Source organism: Crinia signifera, chromosome 5 (assembly GCF_055691185.1).
Source record: "Crinia signifera chromosome 5, ASM5569118v1, whole genome shotgun sequence".
Lineage (NCBI taxonomy): Eukaryota > Metazoa > Chordata > Amphibia > Anura > Myobatrachidae > Crinia > Crinia signifera.
Genome location: NC_139221.1, coordinates 6,380,061 through 6,402,601, shown reverse-complemented (window position 1 = coordinate 6,402,601; position 22,541 = coordinate 6,380,061). Strand labels below are relative to the sequence as shown.

The following is a 22,541-nucleotide window of genomic DNA, read 5'->3' as shown; positions in this document are numbered from 1 at the left end:
AGTGTGTACAGAATTATTTGAGAAAAACAGTATTTTGTATCCTTTTCTCTCCAAAAGAATGGTAGATAATTTCAGTTTATAATGATGACTATGGTGCCATCTAGTGGAGAAACACTAGAGAAAAAATAAAAATCTTTAGATCAGGTAAGGAAGAAAAATAGGAAAAAACAAGGAATTGGGATTGTGGTAGTATATCCCTGCAGTGTGCTTGATACACGGTAACAGCTGCTGATTATATATAAATATATATATATATATATATATATATATATGTCAAAAAGAAGGACAAGAGGGGCGCTCCATAGTGCATAAATGACAATGTAATAACAACATATACAAACACAGTCCAGGAAAAGCAACACTGTACTCGTACCGAACCATGCAGCGCTGTGGGCTGGGTACCACAAGATATTCTATATTCACAAGATACAGATGTGAAGTATTCTAGTGTAAAGTATGCAGACTATAGTAATATAACATCGGAGATATACAGGAGATGCACAGGAGGGAAACAGGAGGACAAAGAACACTTCATCCTCCATCTGCAACCCCAGCAATCAACATACTGCAGTGATTTACCTGACTCAACATCACCTACAGTCTGAACAACCTGGACACTGATCTCCATGCTGAACTAAATGCTGTCACACACTGCTTCTGTCTCACCTACAGTATACACCTCACCTCACCTGTAGGCTCTCCACGCTTCCAGTACACCACCTCACTGCTCATTCTAGGCCACTCTAACCTCATTCTATATCACTACTCTGATCAACCTGGACACTGATCTCCACACTGAATTAAGTGCTGTCACACACTGCTTCTGTCTCACGTATACACTAACTATACTTCCTGTAGGCTCTCCACGCTTCCAGTATATCACCTTCTCACTGCTCATTCTAGGCCACTCCAACCTCATTCTACTGTATATCACTACTCTGACCAACTTTACACAGAAATATGGCTCCTAGATCAAGTCCCATACCAGTCCTCTCTGTCAGGTCTCACCCCCTCTCAACTTCCACACCTCTCACACGCACCCACAACCCACACAACCTAATTCCTATCTCACCTGTCCCCTCCCTTCCTTTCTCCTGTGCTCTCTGGAATGCTAGATCAATTTGCAACAAGCTCCCGACTATCCACGACCTCTTTATCTCCCACTTTTTTAACCTTCTCGCCATCACTGAAACCTGGCTCCCCTCCTCTGACACTACCTCCCCTGCTGCCCTCTCTTATGGAGGCCTCTCCTTCACACACTCGGGTCAGACCTGATGGCCGCCAGGGTGGAGGAGTGGGCATCCTCCTCTCCCCCAACTGCACCTTCCACGCCATCCCACCTGAGCCCTCCCTCACATTCTCCACCTTTGAGGTACACACTATCCGCCTCTTCTACCCTATTCACCTCCTTGTGGCTGTAATCTACCGCCCCCCTGGCCCCTGCTCCCCTTTCCTTGATAACTTTGCTGCATGGCTTCCACACTTTCTCGCCTCTGACCTCCCCTCTATCATCCTCGGTGACTTTAACATTCCTATTGACATCAATAATGCTGCCTCCTCTAATCTGCTTGACCTTACCACCTCCTTTGGACTTTCTCAATGGATCTCCACCCTCACTCATAATCTCGGACACTCCCTTGACCTAGTCTTCTCCCACCATTGTAATCTCTCTGATTTCTCTAATTCTTCCTTCCCACTCTCTGACCACAATCTGCTCTCTTTCACCCTCTCATCCTCCCCTCTCCCCTCACTGCCCAGACCCACCGTCACCAGACGTAACCTCGGGTCTCTTGACCCTACTGTCCTGTCTTCCCTGGAGACTTTCCGCTCTCCTCTTTCAACCATGACCTCAGTGGCGTAACTACCGAGGGTGCAGGGGGTGCAGCTGCTACGGGGCCCGTGCTGTTCCTAGGGCTCGCAGCTCCCCCTGCACCCAGTTACACTAAAAGTTTAGGCAAAAAAGAGCATGAAGTGAACCTCACTACCTCAGCCGCCGTCAGCGCCCTAGCGATGGACATGACCACAGTCCCCCTGGGTTGCCGGAATCTCAGCGCCCCGCCTCTCCATGGTGCCTCCCTCCTCCAACAGCCGCGCCTGCAGCCCTGCAGTGCACTAAAATTGAGGAGAAGCTGTCCTCTACCCCCGCCCAGCAGAGTCTGCATCAACTATGAGGCGAAGCAATCCTCTCCCCACGCCCAGCAGAGCCGTCGCTGACCTCCTCCAGCAGCCGCTTGTGCGTCCTGCTGCAGCCCTGCACCGAAAGGGACGCCATCCTCTACCCCCGCCCAACAGAGCCAGCGCCGACCTTCAGCAGCCGCGGCCCGCGCCTGCAATGACCATGAGCCAGGGAAGCTGCGCTAGGGCTAGGCCTGCAGTGCTGCCTCCTGCTTCCACGCAGGGATGAGTCCACTCTGTGTCCTTTCGCTGCCCTCCCCCTTTGTCCTGTGCCAGGATCTACTGACACTCTTCAGGCTGCAGCTTTTGGTGAGTGCCAGAGAGCCCTGTACACACCTACCCCCTTGTTTGCATATGTGTGAAACGATATCATCCCTACCCATCTGTGTGTGACCCCCCCTACCATCCTAATCCCCTGTGTTACCCCCTGTAACCCTTCCTCTGTGTGCGTGTGTGACTCCCTGTTCCACACAGCCCCTGTGTGTGTGACACCTTCTCCCCCCTATCACCCCAGTGTGTGAACTCCTGTACCCTATTCATGTGTGTATGACCCCCCTGTAACCCCTACCCCTGTGTGAGTGAAATCTTGTCCCCTACATTCTTTCTCCTGTGTGAGACACTCTGTACCCCTTTGTATGACATTGTTTACACCCACTATCCCTGTGTGTGTGACCCCCCTACCCCTGTGTGATTGTTTTTGTGACACCTTTTACCCCACACTACCTTATTTTTTTTGTCACCCTGTGTGTACCCTCATTCTACAAGGGGGCCCTTTCAAAAGTTTGCTATGGGGCCCTGACAGTTCTAGTTACGCCTCTGCATGACCTGCCCCAACCAGGCTGCCTCTTTCTATTACTCTTCTCTCACCTCTGCTCTCGACTCTGTATCCCCCCTCCACACTGTGCCCCTCCAACGCTCTAAACCCCAACCCTGGCACAACAAAATAACACGATTCTTGCAAAAATGTGCGCGCTTTGCTGAACGCCTCTGGAGGAAATCTCACTCTCTGGCAGACTTCCTCCATTTCAAGTTTATTCTCTCCTCCTACAGCGCTGCTCTCTCCTATACCAAACAATCTTTCTTCAAATCTCTCATCTCTTCCCATTCCTCCAATCCCCGACATCTCTTTGAAATTTTCAACACTCTACTTCGCCCTGCACCACCCCTCCTCCCTTCATCCCTCACTGCCACTGACTTTGCCTCCTTCTTCCTCTCTAAAATTGACTTCTCAGTCTCTGCCTCTGGCTCCACCTCACCACCTTCCATCCTTCCTGTCGGGGTCCCTCAGGGTTCTGTCCTTGGCCCCCTAATTAACATGTGGGAGGAAACTTGAGTACCCAGAGGAAACCCACGCAAGCACAAGGAGAACATACAATCTCCACACATATATGGTCATGGTGGGAATAGAACCCAAAACGGGAGGCAGCAATGCTAACCATTACACCATCCCTATATATGCTGGCCTGGTACTTAGGGGGTTATTTTGGTTCACTCTTTCTGACAAATTCCTTCTTAGATTGATAAAACAATGTGCACTGCAGGTGGGGCAGATGTAGATTAGATTAGATTTGGGTGAGCTATTTTGTTTCTGTGCAGGGTAAATACTGGCTGCTTTATTTGTACACTGCAATATAGATCTCACTTTGAAGTAAAACCCCACCCAAATCTAATTCTCTCTGCACAAGTAACATCTGCCCCACCTGCAGTGCACATGGTTTTGTCCATCTTAAGGTGCCCACACACTAGAACGATTTTTTGGCCGATTGTCCGATTTCCGATAAATCGGCCGATATATCGTACGATATTTACCGATAATCGGCCGATATCGGTCCGATGCGCGCTCCCGTGGATCTTTAGCTGAATCTTCTGATCTTACGTGCTGCACAAAAGATCAGAAGATTTAACAAAAGATCCATAGGAACGCACACGGGATCTTAAGAAAAATCTTTGGTAAAGATGTGCGCTGGCCTGAAATCTTTGGTCTAGGGCGGACTAAAGATTTGAAGGCTAATTTATGCGCAGATCTTAAGATCGCAGATATTTCTAGTGTGTTTGTCAGAAAGAGTGAACTAGAATAACCCAAACAGCTCACAGTGGGATATACTGTATGGTAATGGCATGTGTATACCCAATGTTTTGAGATGATCACTAGGACTGTTGAAGTGACCCCTAGGACTGTTGAGGTGACCCCCTAGGACTGCTGAAGTGACCCCTAGGACTGGCCAGGTGACCCCTAGGACTGGTGAGGGGACTCGGCAGGGGGCCACACTGCATGATAATGGAATGTGTATATTGCAGGTTAATCAGTAGTTAGTTGCTATAGAGCTGCAGGAAACACAGAAGATTATTTATCTATTACTGATTAATTATAGTTCTGACATGTGACGTATTGTTGTAACGAGGAGATTAGGGTTAACCATTCACATCAGTCCCTGCCCTGAGGAGCTTACAATCTATGGGGGGAATTCTGACCAGATTGCTGCCCACCCACAGTGACACCCCGCCCCATGCAAAGCCCTGCAACCAGGTGTACGCCGCCCAGCCACAGTGACATCCCGCCCCATGCAGAGCCCTGCGATCAGGTGTACGCCGCCCAGCCACATTGACATCCCGCCCCGTGCTGAGCCCTGCGACCAGGTGTACGCCGCCCAGCCACAGTGACATCCCGCCCCGTGCAGAGCCCTGCGACCAGGTGTACGCCGCCCAGCCACAGTGACATCCCGCCCTGCGATCAGGTGTACGCCGCCCACCCACAGTGACATCCCGCCCCATGCAGAGCCCTGTGATCAGGTGTACGCCGCCCAGCCACAGTGACATCCCGCCCCATGCAGAGCCCTGTGATCAGGTGTACGCCGCCCAGCCACAGTGACACCCCGCCCCCTGCAGAGCCCTGTGATCAGGTGTACGCCGCCCAGCCACAGTGACATCCCGCCCCGTGCAGAGCCCTGCGATCAGGTGTACACCGCCCAGCCACAGTGACATCCTGCCCCGTGCAGAGCCCTGCGATCAGGTGTACACCACCCAGCCACAATGACATCCCGCCCCATGCAGAGCCCTGTGATCAGGTGTACACCGCCCAGTCACAGCGACACCCCGCCCCCTGCAGAGCCCTGCGATCAGGTGTACACCGCCCAGCCACAGTGACATCCCGCCCTGCGATCAGGTGTACACCGCCCAGCCACAGTGACATCCCGCCCTGCGATCAGGTGTACACCGCCTGCCCCATGCAGAGCTCTCTGATCAGTTATACGCCGCTGGTGTCACATGACTTCCCTTCATATGCCTAGCAACGTCTGAGATTTCCGTGACACTCCCAGAAAACGTCCGGGTGACACCCACATAACCAGCTTCCTGTCAATCACCTTGAGTACGACCAGCGATTAAAAAAAAAAAAAAGCAGGATTTTTTTGCATAATTGCCTCGCCGATATATACTCCGGGCCATACGCATGCGCATTGTATCGATAACCGCCCACCTGGAATTCGCAGACGTGTGATCAGGTCTGAATCACCCCTATCACCCCTACCATATGACACAAACACTAGGTGATTGGTAGTTTCCTACAGTAGGTGGGTGTTGGCCCCGCTGGCAGGAGGTGTCTGGGTGTTGGCCCCGCTGGCAGGAGGTGTCTGTCATACTCAGATTCGGCCGGGACAGTTGGACTTGATACATTTGTTAAGTGTCATAAGGACGACGTAACACTATCATATAATTGTGTCCCGTTACTGTCTCTGTTATCACTGATAGACTACGGATGGGAACAGTGCGGTGGTATCGGAGTCAGGCACCTTGTACGACGCGTGGCAAGCAAAGCGATACACTAATTGGGGCGACCTGTCATTTAACATAGAAAACAAAGCCCCAAGAAAACCACGTGTCCACCATTGTCTCGATATTTTGACCTTTAATCTGTGTCAATTCTTTAAAACCTGTTGACTTTTTCGAGTGTTTTACTTTACACTTGGACCTATTGACCATCTTTCATGTCTATGGCAGTCCTAGAGGTTCTAGGTCACCAGAGGTTGTTGGTCGTACGTTGTAGGTCTCCAATACGATAGCCATAGAGGTTGTAGGACGGAAGTTGTAGGTCTCCAATATATTAGCCATAGAGTTTGAAGGACACCAAGTCAGCAACCAGTGGCAAGTAAGTCACGTACTTAGGGGTGCCACCTTCTGCCCTTCCTGTAGTGGAGCCACTGAAAAGCTTGTAGGGGACAGTTGGCATGTAGGAGGTTGGTAACGAGAGATAGGAAGGTCGTCATTGTGTTGCACTGTCTTGTAGATTAGTGGGGATCACATTTCCATGTCCTGGGTATCATTGGTGACCTTCTGTACTTGACTGTTACGGGGAGTAATGCCAACATTACCATTGTGGACATGGTGACTGCCTCCTGTATGAATTTGTAGCATGGTTCTTCTTGACACCTTCCAGAGCTTCCAGCACATGGTCCACCAGGTCATTCTCCTACAGAAGACCACCAGATGTTTCATCCAGACGGTTGAGGAGGCAAAAGGATCATCATTCTGGGGGGGCGTTGAGGTCTCTGGATTCCAGTCTGGAGAACCCGTCTATGAGGTCAGTAAGAGCCAGTATGTATTGTCCTGTTCACACCAAGGTTTATATACAGATATTTGGTCACCGTGTCGGTGGTTTTGCAGGAAATAAAAGGTAAAATGAAAAAGAAAAAAAAACTTGTGTTGGCGTTCGACACAAATTTCTTCAAAAGTCGGTATGAGGTGAGTCGGGATCTGTGCTCAGTACTGTGGTGGTGGGGGGGGGGTTTATGTCCTGGGTGTCGTCCGGGATTCAACATTAGGATCCTGACAAGGGATGTAACTAACAGAGGTTGGGTCCTAGTCTACGTTTTTGTTCCATGTGGGCCGAGTCATAGTTGGTGACGCGTTGTGCTCATCACTGTGGGGTCCTCAGCGGGTGCAGCCCTCCTCTCGGTGCTAAAGCAAAGCGCTCCCTGTGCTCAGGTGTCAGCATTGACGCAAACCACAGATACCGAAACAGAAACTACAAATATCATTATCTTTTGTCCGAGTTTGATCACAGTAATGGTTTGGATTGTGCAGCGTTAGATTTTATGTATTGTTGGAGTTACTCATCTTCTGTGTTTCCGTTACAGTTCACTTTTCCCGAGAAGGCGATAGAGGTCGCTCTGCGGAGGCCGGAGGACCGCTCCACGCGTGATATCCGCTTTATCCGCAGCATGATGATGGGGATCCTCAGTTTCCGGAGATACAGCACCCAGATGCAGAACATGTTGGCCAGGGTGGTGTATTACAGGAGGTCAGTCATTGGAGCTGGTTATATCAAAGGGAGGAAAGTGAGATTGGTTGATCTACTCTGTGTGTTATGATAATCTGGGGTGTACTCGGGGTTAACCCTCGCTGTAAATGGCAGGTCTGTAAGATATTGATTACAGCCTGAATTGTGCTTCTGTGGCTGAGGTGGTGAAGCCGCAGCAGCACCGGAGCCTGATCCTGACTCTATTACTATACCCTGAGTTGGCTGGCACCTGCGCTGGTCTTAGCGTTCGCCACTAATAGCCGCCTTCCCAGGGAATACTAGCTGCACCCTGTACTCAGATGCCACCTGGTTTTTCATGGTGACACAACTGAGTCAGGGTACTAGTAGGAGGATACACTGACTAGACACACAAAGATAAACTAGGTTCTGCGCATGAACATAACTCAGAGGATGGAACCTTGCAGACAGGAGCTGAGCACAGGATCTGCGGCCTTTACCGCTATAATGCAGACTTGACGACTTTGAAATTTGCCTCTCTGGGAGGCGGGGACAGGCCTGATGACTCAAAGCCCCGCCCCCAACCCATGCAAACACCGTGATTTGCGGGTCCGTGAGTAGGGAGCGGGGCTAAAATGATGCGATTTGCGTCATTTTAGTCCCGCCCCCCACCCATGTACCCGCGACTTTCGGCATTTATTTCCAGCGGCTCGGGGGGGAGCGGGGCTCTGGGGGGTCCCGATTTTCGGAAGCCTCCCGGCCATTCCGGGAGGGTAGGCAAGCATGCTATAATGTGAATCCATCGCAATAACCCAAACCAAACTATAACCAAGGTATAGCGGATGGAATTATAACCTAACCGCGTCAGCGACGCCGTCGCCAGGCTAGACCAGTGCCTCTGACATCTGCCGCGAGACAAACAAACTACGTACGCTTGCGGAAGAAAATTGCATCGCGTGGCATGCGACATCGGGTGCTGGAAAAAAAGCACTTGGGCACCATAAGATGCGATGGGACATCGGGTGTCCCATTGCATTCGATGACACAAGTGTATGGGCTACACTGGGTTAGCAGGAGGCTAAAGATGGCTGGGCAAGAGCAACAGCGCCACCTGGTGTCACCTCCAGCATAACAGTCTATGGGGCGCAGTTATCATTAGAGAGCGATGCCGGCACGGTGACATCACATTGCGGTACCCTGCAATACCGCCGGGATTTATCATCTGGCAGGTGCAGGAACAGGGCTCCGAAAAGAGCCTGTCCCTGCGATGCCCGGAGCCAAAAGCTGGGGGGTCTGCGCATGCGTGGTTACGCGCTGACCCCCCCCCCCCCCCGACAGCACTGCCGCTCGGGCAGTGCGATGTGTAGCCATAGGCTACAATGGGCTATCGCCATATCAGAATGGCAGCTTCGCATCCCCCATAGAAACCTATGGGGGATGCGGCCGGTGGCGCTGCAGGGGGGGATCGCAGCGGGGATCGGAGATTCCTGCTGCGCTCCCCCATTGATACATTTAGGTGATACTTAATATTTGCGGTTAACCCCAAAAAACGGGTGTTTTCGGGGATTTAGCGTCAAATATTACTTGATAAATGGGCCCCTATATACCCTCAGTGGCATCCCTCTTCTGCCATATGAAGACAAGCCCAGGGGGTAACTGTTCTCCAGCCTCTGCCAGCCAGCATCCCCATACAGGGAGAACAGAGATGGAACCCTGTAGAATGGACCCCAAGCACTGGAGTAGTGGGATTAATGTATTGCTAATGTAAAACATGAGATAATTACAACAAATTCATATTTAACAGAAGAAAACATTCACGTAAAATTCAATGTACATGCAGATAACCTAATGTATAGCCTGGAGGCCACTGTGGGGGAGAGGAATCAAACCTGGGAGTGTGAAAAAGTGGAGAGAGGTAAAGTACCAACTAAGGGGTGTATTAAATGCCTTTGGGGAGCTGTGATGGTGAGCAGTGTGATAGCTGGCGAGGATTCCCCTGGAACACAGAGAAGGGTGAGTGGCCAGCGAGGGGGTTCGATGGCAATGATGGCTTGTTTTCAGAAATACAAGCCACCCTCGCCGCAGAAACCTCCTTGCCGGCGGCATTGAATACTGCCCAAAGGATAGGTCCTTATAAGGGTTATATAACAGGTTGAAAAGTGATAAAATGGAGAGTGATAAACAGCCAGCCAATCAGCTCATTCCTGCCATGTCATAGGCTGGGTTTGAAAAATGACAGATAGGAGCTGATTGGATGGCTGTTTATCACTCTCCATTTTGCCACTTTTCAAAGCTTAGAACATCTGGCCCTTAATGTGCTGTTTGCCTCCCCAGGTTCGGGCGCGGACGGGTCATTGTGCGGAAAGGTCATCGAGGTGACAGCTTCTACTTCCTGTTCTCGGGGGTCATTGCGGTCACACAAGATGAGGACGGCAGCAGCGCCCTTTTGGACACGGAACCCATCTTACTGCACAAAGGGGCCAGTTTCGGGGTGTGTTGTCTGACATTAATGTGAAGGGGGGGGGGGGTCATTGAACTGGCAAATATCAGTGCGGTTGTGTGCAGCTACACCTGGCACTGATTATAGTCACCAGGATACACCAAAGAGGCATCAAATGAGCCTGGCACAGGGTGAGAACTACGGCAGCACCTACAATACCGCGCAAATGTTTTAGGCCTGATCTGCAAAGTAAGAATGCTTTCAGAGCTGATAGTTTGTTTTTAGCAACTAAAAAGCAATGCAAAAGTGAATGAACAGAAGATAAATCTAAATTAAATCAATAGTAGTAGTAGTACGTTTATTTATAAGGCGCCACAAAGTGTCCGCAGCGCCGTACATAGCAAACAAAACAAAAAAATTACAAGGTAACGTACAGGGTGTGGTGATAAAATACAGCATAAATAGGGGTATAGCTGGTAGAACTAAAATCAGCATCAGTTCAGAAGTAGGTGTTGAAATTGTCGAGGAGACTGAAGATGAAGTAGAGGAAGGGAAGAACAGGACAGGAGGACATGTGAGGTAAAGAGGTAGGGTGAGTACGTGAGGAAGGAGGACCCTACTCATAAGAGTTAACATACTAAAAGGAGGTGGGTGGACGAACGAAAAACAATAGGATAAGTATGAACGGAGGGGAACGGAGGCAGGATAGGAGGATCAAAAGAGGTTAGGAGGAGGGATAGGCTAGTCGAAAAAAGTTGGTTTTGAGGGAGCACTTGAAGGAGGTAAGGGAATCAGAAAGCCTGATGGGTGGCGGGAGGTTGTTCCAGTGCAGGGGGGCAGCGCGAGAGAAGTCTTGGACACGGGAGTGGGAGGAGGTGATTAGGTGAGAGGTCAGTCGGTGGTCAGCGATGGAGCGAAGAGGACGGGAGGGAGTGTGGATAGAGATCAGTGAAGAGAGGTAGGGAGCGGTGGAGGAGGAGAGAGCCTTGTAGGTGGTGGTGAGGAGTTTAAAGAGAACTCGGAAAGGAATGGGGAGACAGTGAAGAGATAGACAGAGGGGGGAGGTGGAGGTAGAGCGGCGGGAGAGGAAGATGAGCCTAGCAGCAGCGTTAAGAATGGATTGGAGAGGTGCGAGGCGGGTGAGAGGTAGCCCAGAGAGAAGGATGTTGCAGTAGTCAAGGCGGGAGATGACAAGAGAGTGAATGAGAATTTTGGTTGCGTCAGTGGAGAGGAATGGTCTGATGCGTGAGATGTTGCGTAGGTGAAAGCGGCAGGACTGTGAGAGAGCACGAATGTGGGGGGTGAAAGAGAGGGAGGAGTCAATGATGACACCGAGGCAGCGCGTTTGGTCGGTGGAGGTGATCTCGGTTTCACCAATGCTGATGGAGATAGTGGGAGAAGAGAGGATGTTCGGGGGATGGAAGATTAGAAGTTCATTTTTAGCCATGTTTAGTTTCAGGAAGCGTTGGGTCATCCAGGCTGAGATGGCCGTGAGGCATTCGGAGACCTTGGACAGGAGTGATGGGGAGGAGAGATAGATTAGGGAAGTTGGCGAGAACACCCTTTGGTCCCATCAAATCTAGAAACCCCAGTGTGCTATGACATCTCTGCCTGGGAGAGACCTTGCTGATGCAGTATAACTGCCGTGTGTCCTGTTGCTGTGCTCAGTGTTGCCACGGTGACCTGTGACACGAAACTGCCTTTCACAACCTCACCTTTGCAGCAGAGTTTGGCTGTTCCTCACACAGTTCTAAGCTACTACACAGCTGTTTCTGTTAATGACTTTGGGGGTTATTCAGTCTTGATTGCACAGCTGCAAATTCTCAGGCTGGGCAATAATCGATAGACTGCCCATGCGAACGGCCCGTAATGCACAAGATTTTTGGCCGTAGGCAAGTTGATTGACAGGAAGTTGGCGTTGTGGGTGGTATCCGTCCCTTTCCTGGGAGTGTCAGGGAAAAAGCAGGTGTGCCCAGACATGTGAGGGGAAGTCATGTGACGTGAGCTCCGCCCCAATCAGCTCGGAAATGATGCAGGCTGGTATCAGTCTGGCGGTGATAGACAGTCTGCTGCCGTTCGGTGTCTGGGAGGGGCGGTGATGGCCGCTGTTTGTGATAATGAAGGCATCGCTATTATGAATCCGTTACATTATCACTAGCAGTATTTACTATACGTATTTACCAATGGTCCCAGACCATGCTCTCTCTGATGGTTAGGTAAACCAATGTGGAGGCTGGCTGTGAACATTGGCCCCAACCACTGCATTCGCCCCAATGGGCCCTCCATGCTCTAACACGGTCCATAGCTATAAGCGGGGAAGCGGTGATTGTCTGAGCGGCTTATACAGTATGCGCCCGTGCTGCATATACCATTAATACATAGCACTACAACTCTCATCATCTAAGTGGTACCAGTGTGATAGTGCCCTGTGACGTGTGCCAGAGACTAGGTGATAACATCTGTTCTGTGCAGGAAGTGGCTCTGCTGAAAGGCCTACGGCGAAACGCGACAGTGGTCTGTATGGAGGACACCGAGTTCCTGGTGGTGGACAGGAAGGAGTTCTTCCAGAACAAGTTGGACCAGGAGCTTCAGAAGGAGCTGCAGTACCGCTTCCAGTTTTTCAGGTGACACAGACGCATGTAATTGTATGGAAGCAGAGGACTTATTGGCAGCTGAGTCCGTTCATAAGAACACATACAATTATTTATTTAATCCTCAAGATCTACCAGCAATCCATGTTTTCCAGGCCACCTGTGGGTCTGTAGAATGTGTTGTTAGGAATGAATGCAGCACATGTTTGAAAATGTGACTGTTAGTAATGACTGCACCTGTGCGCCAGCTAGGTGGTCTGGGAAATGTGACAGTAATGACTGCACCTGTGCACCAGCTAGGTGATCTGGGAAATGTGACAGTAATGACTGCACCTGTGCACCAGCTAGGTGGTCTGGGAAATGTGACAGTAATGACTACACCTGTGCGCCAGCTAGGTGGTCTGGGAAATGTGACAGTAATGACTGCACCTGTGCACCAGCTAGGTGGTCTGGGAAATGTGACAGTAATGACTGCACCTGTATGCCAGCTAGGTGGTCTGGGAAATGTGACAGTAATGACTGCACCTGTGCACCAGCTAGGTGGTCTGGGAAATGTGACAATAATGACTGCACCTGTATGCCAGCTAGGTGGTCTGGGAAATGTGACAGTAATGACTGCACCTGTGCGCCAGCTAGGTGGTCTGGGAAATGTGACAGTAATGACTGCACCTGTACACCAGCTAGGTGGTCTGGGAAATGTCACAGTAATGACTACACCTGTGCGCCAGCTAGGTGGTCTGGGAAATGTGACAGTAATGACTGCACCTGTGCACCAGTTAGGTGGTCTGGGAAATATGACAGTAATGACTACACCTGTACACCGGCTAGTTGGTCTGGGAAATGTGACAGTAATGACTACACCTGTGCACCGGCTAGGTGGTCTGGGAAATGTGACCGTAATAACTGCACCTGTGCACCAGCTAGGTGGTCTGTGAAAAGTGACAGTAATGACTGCACCTGTGCACCAGCTAGGTGGTCTGGGAAATATGACAGTAATGACTACACTTGTACACCGGCTAGTTGGTCTGGGAAATGTGACAGTAATGACTGCACCTGTGCACCAGCTAGGTGGTCTGGGAAATGTGACAGTAATGACTGCACCTGTGCACCAGCTAGGTGGTCTGGGAAATGTGGCCGTAATGACTGCACCTGTGCACCAGCTAGGTGGTCTGGGAAATGTTACAGTAATGACTACACCTCTGCACCAGCTAGGTGGTCTGGGAAATGTCACAGTAATGACTGCACCTGTGCACCAGCTAGGTGGTCTGGGAAATGTGACAGTAATGACTGCACCTGTGCACCAGCTAGGTGGTCTGGGAAATGTGACAGTAATGACTGCACCTGTGCACCAGCTAGGTGGTCTGAGAAATGTCACAGTAATGACTGCACCTGTGCACCAACTAGGTGGTCTGGGAAATGTCACAGTAATGACTGCACCTGTGCACCAGCTAGGGGGTCTGGGAAATGTCACAGTAATGACTGCACCTGTGCACCAACTAGGTGGTCTGGGAAATGTGACAGTAATGATTGCACCTCTGCACCAGCTCGGGGGTCTGGGAAATGTGAAGTTAGTAATGACTACACCTGTGCACCAGATGGGTGATTTGGGAAATATGACAGTAATGACTGCACCCGCGCACCAGCTAGGGGGTCTGGAAAGCGTGACAGTAATGATTGCACCTGTGGACCAGTTGGGTGGTTTGGAAATGTGACAGTTTGTAATGACTACACCTGTGCACCAGCTAGGGAGTCTGGGAAATGTGACAGTTAGTAATGACTACACCTTTGCACCAGTCGGGTGGCCTGGAAAGCTTGACAGTTAGTAAATTACTACACCTGTGCTCCAGCTCTTAGTAGATCTTGAGGACTTGATTGTGACTGTTTGGAACCAGCTGAAATACCTCCATCTAGAGTCATGCAAAGTCCTCTTGTACTGTAGGTCTCTTGACCTGTTCTCCACCTGGTCTGATCAGTCCCTGGAGACTCTGGCCGACCATTGCAAGATAGAGGAGTGCCACCACAGCCAGGTCATCGTCAGCGACACCCACGACACCAAAAATATCGTCTTTGTTACAAAGGTAACCAGACGGAGCACATGTAACATGTATGACAGCAGGCGGAGCTACGGGGAGGGCACATGTAATGTATTACGCAAGGCCCAGCTACGGCGAGGGCACGTGTAACATGTATTACACCAGACGGAGCACATGTAACATGTATTACACCAGGAGGAGCACATGTAACATGTATTACACCAGGAGGAGCACATGTAACATGTATTACACCAGGCGGAGCACATGTAACATGTATTACAGCAGGCGGAGCACATGTAACATGTATTACACCAGACGGAGCACATGTAACATGTATTACAGCAGGCGGAGCACATGTAACATGTATTACACCAGACGGAGCACACGTAACATGTATTACAGCAGGCGGAGCACATGTAACATGTATTACACCAGACGGAGCACATATAACATGTATTACAGCAGGCGGAGCACATGTAACATGTATTACACCAGACGGAGCACATATAACATGTATTACAGCAGGCGGAGCACATGTAACATGTATTACACCAGACGGAGCACATGTAACATGTATTACAGCAGGAGGAGCACATATAACATGTATTACACCAGACGGGGCACATATAACATGTATTACAGCAGGAGGAGCACATATAACATGTATTACACCAGACGGGGCACATATAACATGTATTACAGCAGGAGGAGCACATGTAACATGTATTACACCAGACGGAGCACATGTAACATGTATTACAGCAGGAGGAGCTACAGGGAGGGCACATGTAACATGTATTAGACCAGGCAGAGCTACAGGGAGGGCACATGTAACATGTATTACAGCAGGCGGAGCTACAGGGAGGGCACATGTAACATGTATTACACCAGGCGGAGCTACGGGGAGGGCACATGTAACATGTATTACACCAGGCGGAGCTACAGGGAGGGCACATGTAACATGTATTACACCAGGCGGAGCTACAGGGAGGGCACATGTAACATGTATTACACCAGGCGGAGCTACAGGGAGGGCACATGTAACATGTATTACACCAGGCGGAGCTACAGGGAGGGCACATGTAACATGTATTACACCAGACGGAGCACATGTAACATGTATTACAGCAGGAGGAGCTACAGGGAGGGCACATGTAACATGTATTAGACCAGGCGGAGCTACAGGGAGGGCACATGTAACATGTATTACACCAGGCGGAGCTACGGGGAGGGCACATGTAACATGTATTACACCAGGCGGAGCTACAGGGAGGGCACATGTAACATGTATTACACCAGGCGGAGCTACAGGGAGGGCACATGTAACATGTATTACACCAGGCGGAGCTACAGGGAGGGCACATGTAACATGTATTACACCAGGCGGAGCTACAGGGAGGGCACATGTAACATGTATTACACCAGGCGGAGCTACAGGGAGGGCACATGTAACATGTATTACACCAGGCGGAGCTACGGGGAGGGCACATGTAACATGTATTACACCAGGCGGAGCTACGGGGAGGGCACATGTAACATGTATTACACCAGGCGGAGCTACGGGGAGGGCACATGTAACATGTATTACACCAGGCGGAGCTACGGGGAGGGCACATGTAACATGTATTACACCAGGCGGAGCTACGGGGAGGGCACATGTAACATGTATTACACCAGGCGGAGCTACGGGGAGGGCACATGTAACATGTATTACACCAGGCGGAGCTACAGGGAGGGCACATGTAACATGTATTACACCAGGCGGAGCTACAGGGAGAGCACATGTAACATGTATTACACCAGGCGGAGCTACAGAGAGAGCACATGTAACATGTATTACACCAGGCGGAGCTACGGGGAGGGCACATGTAACATGTATTACACCAGGCGGAGCTACAGGGAGGGCACATGTAACACGTATTACACCAGGCGGAGCTACGGGGAGGGCACATGTAACATGTATTACAGTAGGCGGAGCTACGGGGAGGGCACATGTAACATGTATTACACCAGGCGGAGCTACGGGGAGGGCACATGTAACATGTATTACACCAGGCGGAGCTACGGGGAGGGCACATGTAACACGTATTACACCAGGCGGAGCTACGGGGAGGGCACATGTAACATGTATTACACCAGGCGGAGCTACGGGGAGGGCACATGTAACATGTATTACACCAGGCGGAGCTACGGGGAGGGCACATGTAACATGTATTACACCAGGCGGAGCTACGGGGAGGGCACATGTAACATGTATTACACCAGGCGGAGCTACAGGGAGGGCACATGTAACATGTATTACACCAGGCGGAGCTACAGGGAGGGCACATGTAACATGTATTACACCAGGCGGAGCTACAGGGAGGGCACATTTAACATGTATTACACCAGGCGGAGCTACAGGGAGGGCACATGTAACATGTATTACACCAGGCGGAGCTACAGGGAGGGCACATGTAACATGTATTACACCAGGCGGAGCTACAGGGAGGGCACATGTAACATGTATTACACCAGGCGGAGCTACGGGGAGGGCACATGTAACATGTATTACACCAGGCGCAGCTACAGGGAGGGCACATGTAACATGTATTACACCAGGCGGAGCTACAGGGAGGGCACATGTAACATGTATTACACCAGGCGGAGCTACAGGGAGGGCACATGTAACATGTATTACACCAGGCGGAGCTACAGGGAGGGCACATGTAACATGTATTACACCAGGCGGAGCTACAGGGAGGGCACATGTAACATGTATTACACCAGGCGGAGCTACAGGGAGGGCACATGTAACATGTATTACAGCAGGCGGAGCTACGGGGAGGGCACATGTAACATGTATTACACCAGGCGGAGCTACAGGGAGGGCACATGTAACATGTATTACACCAGGCGGAGCTACAGGGAGGGCACATGTAACATGTATTACAGCAGGCGGAGCTACGGGGAGGGCACATGTAACATGTATTACACCAGGCGGAGCTACAGGGAGGGCACATGTAACATGTATTACACCAGGAGGAGCTACAGGGAGGGCACATGTAACATGTATTACACCAGGAGGAGCTACAGGGAGGGCACATGTAACATGTATTACACCAGGCGGAGCTACAGGGAGGGCACATGTAACATGTATTACACCAGGAGGAGCTACGGGGAGGGCACATGTAACATGCTATAGGGAACACTGATTTGGGAGGGAAGCACATGCTGGTTGAATTTCAAGTTTTATGGTAAGAATAAATGAGGCCTCTGTCTCTCTCTCTCTGTCTGTCTCTCTCTCTCTAAGGCCCTTATTCTATTTGGTGCGGTAATGTCCGCGTGAGGTCGGTCCGCCGATGTTTTGTGTCTGCGCATGTGCGAACGTGACGCACGTCCAAATTCCGCATGAATTGTTTACACTACGAGCAGGGGGTGGAGAGGGGCGTGAAGGGCTGTTTGGGCTCATTACCATATGTTTACACCCCGCGTTTCATGGGCGTTCCCATGAAAACGCTGGGCGTACGTATGGTAATGCGGCCGTGACGCACGTGTAGGGGGCGGACATATGACATCGCCGGATGTCAGCTGCCCGCCCAGATCCCTGCTTTTGCACGGAGAAATGTTCGTGTGGTCTGAGGTTGCGGGAGCTGCCTGACCACTCTGCGACCATCGAATGATGGGGGAGGTTCCCTGAGATGGAGGAGGCGTATTCATGAGAAATACACTTGTGGTCCGTTCGGACAGCTTCTTACCGCATTCGGACGGAGTGAGCGATCCGTACGAAAGGCGGGGTTTAGGACGCACGGTCCTGGCCGCATATTCAGCTCCGTCCTCACAGACCAGAATAAGGCCCTAAGTCTTTATCTCTCTCTCTCCTGCTACAGGGCCGCGGGGAAGTTCTGCGACTGGTGGATCTCAGCCAATGTCTGTCCTTCCTCAAGTGGGTGAAGCAACACGAGGCGCTGCTGGGGAGATCTGCACTGGCCAATCACTCAGGTATGTGTGATTGGTAACAGGGGGCGGGAGATTGGGGGGGGGGGAGGCTGCACTAGCCAATCACTCAGGTATGTGTGATCAGTAACAGGGGGCGGGAGATTGGGGGGGGGGAGGCTGCACTGGCCAATCACTCAGGTATGTGTGATCGGTAACAGGGGGCAGGAGACTGGGGGGTGGGGGGCTGCACTGACCAATCACTCAGGTATGTGTGATCGGTAACAGGGGGCAGGAGATTGGGGGGGGGGGGAGGCTGCACTGGCCAATCACTCAGGTAAGTGTGATCGGTAACCGGGGGGCGGGAGATTGGGGGGGGGGAGGCTGCACTGGCCAATCACTCAGGTATGTGTGATCGGTAACAGGGGGCAGGAGATTGGGGGGTGGGGGCTGCACTGACTACTCACCCCGGTATGAGTGATCAGACATTGCGTGTCCCGTGGAACCACAGAAATATAACCGGTCCTGCTCTCTTCCCAAATCTCACACAGATGGCATCACATAACATACATATGACATCTACATTATCTACATAGCTCCCATAAGGTCCAAAAATACGGAGTATGGTAGACTTACCATGGGTTAACTCCCTTTCCTCGAGGTCCAGTGTCCACAGGAGTCACATGGGGGGGGGGGGGGGGAGCACCAAGAGTTTAGTCCCAGGATGCTACGTAGCAACAGTCATTGAACTTTTGTCTGGGGGCAGAAAGATTCTCTGTACCCCATAATCTAGCAATGCCCCGAGATGCAACATCCGTTGACAGAGACGCAGGGACGATTTTTTGAGATCGATCACACAACCGTGATCCTGCAGAGAACGGATAGTGGTTTGATCATAAAGGATTCTCAGGACTGAGCCAGGATGAGCAGGTCGCCCAGATAACCCGTTATCCGAATGCGCTGGCGGCGGAGTTGAGCCATAATTTTGGTGAACACTTTCGGTGTTGTATAGAGGCCAAACGGCAGAGCCTGGAACTGAAAATGGCGGTGCATCATAGCAAACCGGAGAGACTGCTGATGAGCCGGCGCTATGGGGACACGCAGGTAGGCATCCTGTATATCCAGAGAAACCATAAAATCCCCAAGGCCAGGATTATGGATCGGAGCGTTTCCATGCGAAACTTGGGTGCTCAAATAAATCTGTTGAGGGCCTTGAGATTGAGAATACGGTGATGAGTCCCGTTGGGCTTCAACACTAGAGGCCCCCATACATTAGGCCGACTTGTCCTTAGGACAAGTCGGACCCAATTCTCCTGTGAGCCGCCCGGCAGCTCCCCGGGAGGCTCACATAAAATTTGGCACTTGATGAGCCAGATTTTACATGTGATAAATCGCATGCGATTTATCACATGTAAAACAAATGGGGAGCTGCAGGGCGGTGAGGAGCAGTGGGGCGGGCAGCGGCAGTAGTGGGGGCGGGCGGCGGCAGTAGTGGGGGCGGGCGTCGGCAGTAGTGGGGACGGGCGGCGGCAGTAGTGGGGGCGGGCGTCGGCAGTAGTGGGGACGGGCGGCGGCAGTAGTGGGGACGGGCGGCGGCAGTAGTGGGGACGGGCGGCGGCAGTAGTGGGGGCGGGCGTCGGCAGTAGTGGGGACGGGCGGCGGCAGTAGTGGGGGCGGGCGTCGGCAGTAGTGGGGACGGGCGGCGGCAGTAGTGGGGGCGGGCGTCGGCAGTAGTGGGGACGGGCGGCGGCAGTAGTGGGGACGGGCGGCAGCTCACAAAAGTTCCCGGCGGGTGATGCATTGCTGACCTGGCCGGCATGCTGTGGTCTCAAATACAGTAGTAGCGCTGCCGCTGCGGGACGCACAGCGGCGGCTATTAGATTTTCAAAATAGCTGTCAAATGACCGGCCGTTCTGTGATTGGCTGAGAGAGCTCTCAGCCAATCACAGAACGGCCGGTCATTTGACAGCTATTTTGAAAATCTAATAGCCGCCGCTGTGCGTCCCGCAGCGGCAGCGCTACTACTGTATTTGAGACCACAGCATGCCGGCCAGGTAAGCATCACCCGCCGGGAACTTATTTGTGAGCTGCCGCCCGCCCCCACTACTGCCGCCAACCGCCCCCACTACTGCCGCTGCTCAGCTATCTGTGATCACAGCCGGCCAGGTCAGTGTGTCTGCCCGCCGTGCTCCCCCGCCCCCCGGTGTCTGCATGCATATGCCTGACAGGTGGGCAGGCATATGCATAGCATACAGGGAGGTCGGATGATCTTATGTGCTGACCGTCCGACCTCCCTGATCCGGTCCGATGCGCACGGGACCGCGCATCGGATCGGATCATACATCACACACCTGCGATTTGGGGGCGATTTCATCTGGTTATCGGCCCAAAGTGCCGAAATCGGATGAAATCGTCCCAAAATCGTATAGTGTATGGGGGCCTTAGGAAAAGAGTGGAATAGAAAATCCCTGCTCCACTGTGCTGAGGGCACCGGAACGATGACCCCTGCATCCAGAACATTTTGGACTGCAGTTTGCGATGCCCGAGCCTTGATCGTATCGGAAGGAACGCTAGTGTAAAAGAATTGAGTTGGGGGCCATTTGTAGAACCCATGCATCTGGGGTGGATTGGCACCAAACATTTGCAAATTGAAGCAGATGGCCTCCTACCTTGACAGCCCCAAGGTGATGTCCTTTTGCTTTTCTCTGCATGCAGACAGACCGAAAAGACTGGTGCGCTTTAGGTGTAGGAGTAGACGGTAACAATGCCGACTTAGAGGCCGATATGGTGGCCACAATCTTGTCCAACTCTGACCCAAAAAGAAGCTCTCTGGTGAAAGGCAAGCCTTCTAGCACTTTTTTGGAATTGGTATCCTCTTTCCAAGAGCGTAACCAGAGGGTGCGGCGTGATACTACAGATGTAGCCAATTGTATAATATCCACTGTCGCCTCACTCAAGTAGGCCGCAGCATGTTTAATGTCCATCACATAAGACAACGGTTCCTCAGAGGCATTAATGTCTCCTAAAGCCTTAGCCCAGGCGTCGATAGCCAGCGCTGCCCAAGCTACAGGGAACACTGCCATACTTCCTGGGGTCACTCAGTCATGTCATCACACGGGGGTAATTCAGTCCCAACAGACTCTTTACGCTTAAACATCGGTGTCCTCGGTTTAGGTGCCACCTGCGCATCTTCAATTTGCAAGATGATACAAACAGCCTGTACCAATGCCGGGAGGTCCACCTCGACTGAAGAATCTTCGCCTTCATTGTCATAAGGTCGACCAATATTGGTCGACAGCCAAAAGGTCAACAGGCAAAATATTGAGAGGGTCAAAAGGTCGACATGCATTTTTTTTAAACAAAATTTTGAGCTGACATGTGCCGACAGGCGGTATTTCATGCCCTACCATCCACTATGGCGTGAGGGAGAATATAATAATGTGCCGAGCGCAACGAGCCGTGCCAGGGGACGCGGTGCACTTAGACTGGGTACCTATGTCGACATATACACAAAAAAATAGGAAAACCTCATGTCGACCTTTCCCATGTCAACATTTTTCACATCAACCTTTTGACCCTGTCGACCATTAGTGGTCGACCATATGACTGTAGATCTAGATGTTGTAGATCTAATAATCCATGACCCTACAAATCGGCACCACAGACCCCATGTTTGTACCAAACGCTGCCACTTTCTAGCGGTTCATCACTCACCTGTCCTGCAAGACAGGTTTTCCAGGTATGACCTGCATCAGTGCTGGGGCATGGGTGCGGCCATCTTGTGTCCAGTAAGGTGATCAGAGGCCAGCCAACCCTGAACCAGTCTGCCTTCACATGACTGCTGCAGCCAATACAGACACAGGGCACCTATATAAATCCCTCCTGGCTCTCCCTCCATTGCCAGTGCAGCGCGTATGTATGCTGCGTGTAGTGGCTTTGTGTCTGGCTCATGTTTGTAAGTAAAGCTAAAATGCAAGCAACTGCTGATATCCATGCTGCACTGCAGGAGGGCAGATGTAACATGTGCACAAAATTGCAGTGTAAAAATAAAGCTGTCTCCTGTGTGGGCTACATGAAGAAGTAGACAGTATTTACACTGCACAGAAACAACATACTGTAACTAACCCAAATCT

At 51.4% G+C, this 22,541-nt stretch overlaps 1 protein-coding gene across 1 annotated transcript in view; it reads left to right on the top strand.

Moving 5' to 3' along the window:
- LOC146079882 (cyclic nucleotide-binding domain-containing protein 2-like) overlaps positions 1-22,541 on the top strand; it is a 31,821-nt gene that overhangs the window by 1,348 nt on the left and 7,932 nt on the right. The window contains exons 2-7 of the mRNA XM_083186562.1: positions 6,608-6,751; positions 7,308-7,471; positions 9,764-9,920; positions 12,342-12,493; positions 14,400-14,538; positions 18,363-18,474. Coding sequence (XP_083042688.1) covers positions 6,608-6,751; positions 7,308-7,471; positions 9,764-9,920; positions 12,342-12,493; positions 14,400-14,538; positions 18,363-18,474 — 868 coding nt within the window. The remainder of the gene's footprint in view (positions 1-6,607; positions 6,752-7,307; positions 7,472-9,763; positions 9,921-12,341; positions 12,494-14,399; positions 14,539-18,362; positions 18,475-22,541) is intronic.